General features: G+C 40.6%; 1 protein-coding gene across 4 annotated transcripts; it reads left to right on the forward strand.

The window, feature by feature from the left end:
* The first annotated feature begins 59 nt into the window (after positions 1–59).
* LRRC42 (leucine rich repeat containing 42) lies at positions 60–7741 on the forward strand. Of its 4 annotated transcripts, none has more exons than XM_079980754.1 (8): positions 60–186; positions 2131–2609; positions 3765–3896; positions 4194–4312; positions 5697–5785; positions 5952–6065; positions 6497–6581; positions 7473–7741. In XM_079980754.1, the coding sequence occupies exons 2-8, from the start codon at positions 2146–2148 to the stop codon at positions 7697–7699; spliced, it is 1230 nt and encodes a 409-aa protein (XP_079836880.1). In that variant the 5' UTR covers positions 60–186; positions 2131–2145; the 3' UTR covers positions 7700–7741. The 4 variants fall into 4 exon arrangements, with proteins under 4 accessions (XP_079836880.1, XP_079836882.1, XP_079836883.1 ...); XM_079980756.1 differs by lacking the exon at positions 60–186 and adding an exon at positions 249–377; XM_079980757.1 differs by lacking the exon at positions 60–186 and adding an exon at positions 1019–1142.
* Positions 7742–8974: the final 1233 nt, after the last annotated feature.

The following is an 8974-nucleotide window of genomic DNA, read 5'->3' on the forward strand; positions in this document are numbered from 1 at the left end:
CAGGAAGAGGCGTGACCAGCCATTTCTACCTCTGCTGCTTCCTGGTTGCTTTTGGCGCCATGTTTTCTCTCGTCTCCGGGGCAAAACGGATGAGTGATCCTAGGAAATAACGGAGAAATTCCTACCTAGGAGGCCGAAACGGCGGCAGCAGCAGCTGCTGCAACGAGCCCCCCGGCCCCTCAAAAGGTATATAGGCAAATAATGGTGGAGCACGTGTTTTCTCTGACTCGGGGGACAGCTCTCGTGAAAAATGCGACCCCCCCTCCACCCCACCAGAGAGGAATCTGAAAATTGTATGCTACAAATGCAGGCAACAGTTCGAAGTTGTTGGTTTGGATCCAGACGAACAACGCAGTCCTAATGGTGCCTATGCAGCAGTAAGTCCTAGGGAATCCAATGGGCCTTGCTCCCCAATTAAGTTGGTTTAGGATTGCAGCCATCCTTGCGTTGAAATCAGGGTCTAAATTTAGCCGCGGCGACTAACTGAAGCCCCACTGATTTCAGCGAAGGCTGCACTCCTAGGCACCCTTACCTGCTGAGAGCAAATCCTGGGTACGTCCATTGCTGCAGTTAAGTCCCGCTGAGTTCATCGAGGCTTTACTTCTAAGTCGTGCATACATAAGAAGATGGCGCTGTTAAGAGGGACTCGTGTCGTCTGAATCCTACCATTATCCCTGTATTGCAACTTGCAGACGTAGGGCTGTGACAGCGGCATATCACGCACACACCTCCCAGTCACAAACCTGAACTGACTTGAGTGTGCAGCCAAACCAGCTCAAGTTAAATTCGCCAGCCCTTTCTTAACGCCTCCCCTCGTGCAGCTTTCGTGCAATAGCACCGAGCTTTTTACCTCTCTAACTCTGCAATCCTATGCATATGTCTGCTTAGGTGTGAGCCCCCCCCCCCCCCGATCTCAGTGGCCTTGGTGCCAGGTAAGGTAGGATTGCAGCCCGACCATACAAAATAATAGGAGACGAGACCCAAAATCACGCAGCAAATGAGAGGGTGTGACTCTCGTCTTCCTTCCTATATTTGTGGTCTTCGGGCGCGTTGCTTCCGAGACTGCTTCGGGCTCTTTGCCTGCATTCAAGGGAAGCCGCGCAGGTGTTGCCTCGTCGCCGAAAGCCCTCGAGGCTCCCAAGGTGCGATATTGCCCGCTAGCCTGAAGGACTGAGGCTCCAGTGGCGCATTCCCCCCCCCCCCCCACCTCGGTAGTTTGTCTTTATTATGTCTATGGTCGCGAAACGGTCTGCGCGATATGCAGCACGAGTTTGCGGAGTGGAGTTGTGGGCATTCTGCATTCAGACGTGCAGGACGAGGCGGGGAAGTCTCGGTGTCACGTATTTGAATGGCCCCCCTCCCCCGCACCCCAAACAAAAACTCGTCGCGTTTAATAGAACTGGGAGAAAGGATTTAGCGCCCTCTCCCCAGTTAACTGAAGTGCAGGGAGGTTTTTAACTTGGAAGAATATATAGAAATATTGCATCACCCTTGCACACACACAGTACCGCGTGTGGGTGGGTGTGCTTTTAGTTGTTCTTAGTTTTTAAATGTTTTGATTTTGTTTTTACTTGTGCTGTTTTGTTACTTTGCCGTTTGTGGCCTTGGGCTCCTTTGATGGGGATGGTAGGATAAAAATACATTATCCAGAATGTTTGGAAGGCATTCTTAGTGCATAATGTGGGTAATAGAGATCCTGCTACTGATCGTAGTGTGACTCCCTCAAGGTCAAGATTTGCTGGATTGTAGCCTTTAGAGGCTAGGGGTGGTGGTTGATTTCATTCTCTGCTCAGTCATAGATACAATCTTGTCTCTATTTTGGAGGATGCAATTGAAAATTCTGTGCAACCAAGGAGTGAGGAAAAAACGGCCTTTTTATCTCTTTATATATATATATATATATATATATATATATATATTCAAAGGAAGGGAATTCTGTCTCAAGTATCCTCTTTGCCTATCCATATCAGCCACTGAGAACTTGTTTTTTGTTTGCTTGTTTGTTTTGTTTTAAAAAGTGTAAACTCTAGCACATTTGTGACACTGTAGAAATCACACACATAGACATTTCCAAGATTAAAACCCTTTTTGCTTTGTTTTATGCTTTATCTTGTTTGTTTCCTCTCTCAGAAACTTCAGAGAGGAATGTCATGCTATCTCTATGCGGAAAACTTTCCAGATAGAGGATCTGTATATGTTCGGGAAAATGGACAGCTATATAAGGCAAATCAAGCATCAGGAGGAGTAAACAACAGTGATCCAAAGTCAAGGCCTTCAAGACTCTTTTCCAAAGGATTTTCTGTTGAGCTCTATGTGAATAGGGAAAATGACAATGGAAGGACAGATCACTTCATCTTCACTTACACAAAGAAGGGAAATCTTCGCTATTCTGCCAAATCTCTCTTCAGTCTAGTTCTGAGTTACATTGCTGACAACATTCATCATGTTGATTCACTGGTTGACTTTCCAGAACAGATAGCCGAAAAGCTTTTCTATGCAGCAGATGCTAGACAGAAATTTACAGAACCAAGAACAGGACTCTGTGCTTTGCAAAAATTTATTGATGCTTATGGAAGTTTAGTGCTTCAGAGTCTATGCTTGAAAAATGGGTAAGCATGCATAACTTGTTCATAGTAGCACATCTGCACCCCCATTAAAGGAGTCCTCAATAAAGTAGCAAATCACACTGCCTAGAGCTAAATTAAAAGGATAAGGTAGAATACTGTTGTGTGGTTTGTTCTGGCTGTTCCTAGTGCTTCATAGCATTTGAATCCAAATGCATCCACCTAAAAACTTTATTTTATCTTTTTTATTGTTTTGGCAGCTTTACTTTTTTCTGTGTGGAGTAATGGAACAATAGCATTGCTTTACACCTTACAAATAAGATTCGGCCTTTAAATGTAAACCCTTTTATCTTTCCTAAGTGCAATTAGTTGAAAATAAGCTTTCTTGAACATTGCTTCCAAACAACTAAATTTAGGCTCAGTGTGGTTCTTCACAGCAAATCTGTGAAGCAAATTCAGCAAATTCAGTGTGGTACCCTTCACAGCAAATCTAGGAATGAATACTGGCTTATTCTTCTTCATAGTCTTATCTGCACCAAATATATTTTTCCTAGAAGAGATGCTCTTTTACAAGTTTCTGTTATATATATGGCTTACTAGGACCGTTACTGTTTCTTGTATCAGGCTTTCTCATAGCTGATTATTTAGCACAGGGGCAGGGAACCTTAGGCTTGGGGGCCAAATGCACTCTTTCTGTCTGGCCTCTCCCCAGATCACCTCCCTCACCAGTTCTGCTTTGCAGTCCCCTCAGATATTTTTTGCTTGAGTGGAATGTGTCCCTGAATTCTGATGATGTTTCTTGCTTGCTTGGATGGGGGATAGAAAGGGATGTGTGAGCATGTGTAGAAACTAGCCTACTGGTACAAAGGCAAAATCCATACTGGGGGCTCTGCACAGTTTTCCCTCTGGCCCCCCATTCTTAGGAGGCTGCCCATGAGGAATTGTGTCTGTTGGTGCTGATAAAGGTTCCTCACTCCAGGTTTACTGTAGAATAGAGCATAATCAGAAACAGAATATTGGATCAGGGCATTGAGGAGATTCTTGGTTGCTTTGTAAAATACATATATATCTCAACTGGACTAAACTAATCTCATAGGCATTTCCCCCATTTACAGAGTTGGTTGGTGGTGCTAAATCTATGGGAATGAAAGAAACTGAAGAAGGGTGCAGAATCTTACAGTTGTGTTTGTTCTTTTACAGTTACCTAGTTATTTCTGAAAAAATTGAAGAAATTAAATCTTTCCGGGATCTGACATGCTTGGATTTGTCCTTCTGTAAACTTGGAGATGAGCATGAGCTACTAGACCATATCACCAACAGGACACTATCTAGGTACCAGTTTGCTGCAGAGGAAATGAACATTTGGTTTGTTGTTCAAAGAACTGTGGCAATATAAATCAGTCTTAATCTTAAATGCAGAAAGTCTAAAACTCAGCAAACTTTATTCATTGTATATCTCACAGCTGGCTTAGTTTTAGAACTTTCCTTTTGGCTTTGTAAAACTCCCATCTACTTACCAAGAGCTTCTGAGGGTTTTGATTTTTTTAAAAAGAAAAAAAATCAAACAATATGTAAATTTTATTAAATAAATAAATAAATGTATAATTGTAGCTTTTACATTTACCTTAGTTTAACTCGGCTTCTCCTGAAAGATAACTGCTTGTCAGATGCTGGTCTTCGCAAAATGACAGCGCCTGTCCGAGTGATGAAAAGGGGCCTTGAAAATCTCTCAGTATTGGATTTGTCTTGTAAGTATAGCTTCAGGATGGAAACAGGATATATGCATTGTAATCCAGCATTCATCCTTGCCAATATCAGAAGAATTTAATAAATAAAAATTAATCACTATTGAGTACCCATTATAAGAGAGAGATAGAAACCGGAATAGCTGCTGTTCTATATTGTTGATTAAAACCGGCTGCTGTCCAGTTTACACAAGAGATGGTCAAAATGTGCTGTGTATTCTGCAACAGAAACAGCCAATTTTCTATTGCACAGTTTAATATGGAAACCATACATTTTAGTAGCTATTGTATGGGCTGACCCTGAGGCTGTAATCCTAGATTTACATCATAGCAAATATCTGATATAGTTCCATGTCAGCTACCAGAACCCAGCCCTGGACTGGATATAGCTTTGAGCAACTTCTTTGATAAACCAATTGAAACAAAGGTAGTGATTGCATGCGAGGCTCTGTCATGCAGAGCTTAGAAAGGCTGAGCTGTATATGGTTGTGGAAGGGTTAGTTTGTATAGATTGCTTTGCACATCAAAAGGAGGCCTAAAGTAATTTAGAATTACAGAATGCAAAATGCATAAATTCAACAAAACAATACAAAACATAAAACATTGAGTGTTCATTCAAAGAAAATGTAATTAAAACAGCAAAAAATAACCACTCCCTTCATACAGGATCACCACCAATTGCCACTAAAGGCTTGGGGGCATAAAACCATTTTCACTTGACACCAGAAAGATGACAGTCGTTTCTGCCAAGACTTTAGATACAATGAGTCTGTGGTTCGGGAGAGTTTCTGGTACAAGGTTACTATGTACTATTAGAACTTGGTTTTCATCCAAGTGTGCATAACCCTATTACAGGTGGTGACCATTTTAGGCACATCCAATTGACGTGTGCCCACCGATGTGTGGGTCCTTATGGACCTGAAAGAAGGTAGAATGGAGGCTGGGTGGAAAGGAGCAAGTTTATATGCGCTCCACCAATGCGCATGGGGCGCCGGAAAGGAACCCAAGTGTGAAATGGTTGCTGCCTATATTACAAACTAAGGTATTGGATGTCATTAACATTGACTTCCCATATTGACTTAACCATTAGTACCTATTTTATATTGTAGGCATTTATGTATTTTTTTTATTTTCTTCCAGTCCCTGGGAACTAACAAATCATATCTAGATATTAAGGCAGAGCCGTGTTTACCAGAAAAAAACCAATTAACTTTTTACCACCCATACTCATGTAAAGTATATGCAGATTTATTCTGAATTACTGGGCCGTATCTATACTACAAACAGTCCTTTTGCTTAATCCGCTTTATCATTTACGTGCAACTTGAAACTATTTTGTAATTTAGCTTAATTTTAGATTTAATACAATATTCTTGATTTTATATAGGTAATCCAGGAATCACCCGTTTGGGACTCAGGTATCTGCTTCCTTTCAAAAAGCTGAACTGTTTGGATCTTTCTGGAACTTGCCTCAAGGTGAACATATTTTTCTGCTTTGCTGAATATCTGGAGTATTTTTATCACAGAAATGAAATGCAACTCACGTTATATTGACTGCAATTTCAAAGAAAAGTCAAAATTTTGTCTTTGGTTGAAAATTATTTCTTTAAGGGGATTTGTTTTGGTTTTTCTTTTTACCTAGGACACAAATGCTGTTGTTTGTTGGATCCAGACACAAATAGATCTCGTTCATTCAGAGGTGCCCTTGAAAGAATTTGATCACAATAGCTGCAAAACAGAGGGATGGGCAGAGCAGGTATATCTTAATGTACCTTCTTGAACTATTTCTTGACTTCATATAGCAAGCATCTTCCTATGTGGTAAAAAGTGATTTTCCTGTGTGGTAAAAAGGGGGGATTTTCTAAATGACTCAGAACCTCTGCCTTCCTCTCGTTTATACTCCATTAGTAGATTAAGGCTTGTATACGCTTTTTAACAGAACTTTAGTTTTCCTTTTAAGACTGTGTGAGTTGTTATGCAAACTCCATATGGCTCAGTCAACTGTATATCACTCAGCACTGGGATGAATACTGTTGAATCACAGGGGAACTGCCATGCATTAACAAACAACACTTGAAAAACTGTAAACTCATATTCACACTGAATGTCAAATTATAGTGGTGACCTATTAGCTTTGAATAAGTGTGCTGTCTACTGAAACTTTTTTTGCAATTCTACTTTTCTCAGACCATCTTGCAATGGGAGCATGCAGTGCAGGAAGCAATTAAACCACAAGAAACCCTGAAATCTCGAACAGCAGCTCAGCTTTTCTGTAAGCAACTTGCATGAAGATACAAATTTCTAAACTTGGATTAGAGCTAGAGTGCATTTTTGTAAACTGAGCTAAAGATGATTTAAGCACCGCTGGAAAACAGCAAATGCAAGTGGAGCTTTCCACAGAGTCACCCCTGACCCCTCATAGTAGCTCCAAGAACTGAGGAGGCAAGCTGGTTTTGAAACATGAGCAGTGGCTTGTGTCTTTGACCGTAGGAGCTTATAGCTGCAGACAAAGAAAGTAGCATTATCGCTATGCTTCTCTGTGGTCAGAGCAAAGCACTTAGACCTTAGCAATTAATTAGAAATAGGTTAGGAGAGAATTAAAAAGACAGCTGAAAATATCTTTCAATTTGTAACATGTAATACTCGATCATTTAAGTATAAAGGCCTAGATTTTGTCATGCTAGTAACATGCAGCTACATTCAGAATTCCGTGTAACATTGCTTCTGCAAATGTGTTCTTTTGCATAGAAGCTGCAGGTAACCTACACCATCACCACATTTATGTTCTATTTTAAAATGATAGGAGAGGTCACAATAGCAATTCTTGAGAAGCTTTGAACCCTTAAAATATTTTGACTACAGTCATACCTTGGTTTTCGAACAGCTTAGTTCTCAAACATTTTGGATCCTGAAAGCTGCAAACCCAGAAGTGACTGTTCCAGTTTACAAACTATTTTTGGAAGCAGTGCTTTGGTTTCTGAATGTTTTGGAAGTCAAACGGATTTCCAGAACGGATTCGCTTTGACTTCCAAGGTACGATTGTATTTGGAAACTGCCTCTTTAGGTCAACTCTTCTGTTAGTGCAACTGACCCAAACTGAACAGTGCAAAATTAAGCTATATTCAAAATTATGTGAAGTTACTTCATAAAATTTGTCTTGCAGATGGAAAAAGAGCCAGGACAGAAGAACCTCTTGAAATAGAGACTTCTGAGAACCTGCAATTCTACAGGCCAAGAGCAGAAATGTTAAATTTACCTGTACTAATAGGGAAGAGCGAAGAATTACAGAAGAAGAAAAAGAGAGCTTCAGCTGAGCACAAAGAACAGCGTTTTAAATCAAAGCAGCTGAGCTTTTCAGTGGCAGACTGGGACTTACTAAATTCTTACTGAGTATGAGTTGCATGCAAATAAACACTTTTAAAAGAAAAAAAATGGCACAGCTGAATTTTCTGCTTTCCATCAAAACAGTGTCCTCAAAAAAAGCAGTGACTTTTCCATTTCTGAATTAATCAGAGAAAACAACTGATGACATTTCAACTAATGCCTAATGTGGGATAGATTAAATTTTGGTGAGCACCCTCCACTGTTTCATTTTCAAAGGGCTCATTTACAAAAGGACAACACATGTTTAGCTATAAACCCTAAGGTTTGAGAAACTGCTTGAGGTAGTGTTAGATATGAGCCTCTTAGTGGTGACTGATCTTGAGTGACTTTTTCTCTTACAAGCAAGTCATCGCTATGTTTTTGTCCTTGTATTTTGTGTGTCGTAGTCAAAGGAACAGTGTGAGACTTAAACACAGATAATAGGATTTAACAAAATAAACATAGGAGTCGAGGAATTAAACAATAAAAGCCGGTAGTATAAATACATCCACAATATGTTTTAAATATTTTATCCTTTTTGAAGTGGAATATCTGTTTGAACTGATTTTGATTGTTCAGAGCACACCCAAACCACTGTTGACTCTTGTACATTATAAACAAACTGGGTATTAGTTGTCATGCTTAAACATGTTTCGGTGGTTTCAACTAGTGAACACCAAAGGTACACAAAACGCTACACATTTTCCGGCATAAAGTATTTCATAATAGAGTAATACCATGCGGCTTGACTAATCATAGGTTACATCTGATTTACAAAGTGGGTGCTTTTTTCCCTCTCCAAGCTGTAGGCCTCAGTTGCCATAGCCTATGTTCATCTAGGTGTGCTGTAGCCTTTTGGTTGGACCAGCAGGATCTCTGGATGTCCATTTCATAGGCACACATAGGTATAGGAGTCAGACAGTGAGCCTACAGCATGCTAATTTGGAGTGGATGAAAGGGAAGAAATGAACAGAGTAGTCAGCAGTGTGTGAGGGAAAGTTGAGAAAATACAGAAACAAGGCAAAAGGGACTGAACAAGAGAAGCAATTTCTAAGGAAGGGTCAGATTGCCCTACTTGCCAGCTGATTCTGCCAAACTCTGCCATCATTTTGTGGCTGGCTCTGCCGTTGTATTGTGAGTGGTGGGCCTCATCAATTTTCAGCCCTTAGGTGGGTCCTGCTAAAGAGGAAGTTTGAGAAGCCCTGACTTGGGGACCTAATCATGTTAAAGAAATTTTCACAGTTATATCCAGACTTTCCCCCTGCAATCCCAGGCTGATATTTTATCAACCCTGTGAAGTAG

Source organism: Podarcis cretensis, assembly GCF_951804945.1.
Source record: "Podarcis cretensis genome assembly, chromosome: 6".
In the NCBI taxonomy this organism is placed as follows: Eukaryota; Metazoa; Chordata; class Lepidosauria; order Squamata; family Lacertidae; genus Podarcis; species Podarcis cretensis.

Excerpts from the sequence above, each read along its gene's own strand:
- LRRC42 (XM_079980754.1), top strand. The coding sequence starts at position 2,146 with ATGTCATGCTATCTCTATGCGGAAAACTTTCCAGATAGAGGATCTGTA. Across the intron at positions 4,313-5,696 it reads CTCAGTATTGGATTTGTCTT|GTAATCCAGGAATCACCCGT; the intron begins GTAAGTATAGCT and ends GATTTTATATAG. Across the intron at positions 5,786-5,951 it reads TTTCTGGAACTTGCCTCAAG|GACACAAATGCTGTTGTTTG; the intron begins GTGAACATATTT and ends CTTTTTACCTAG.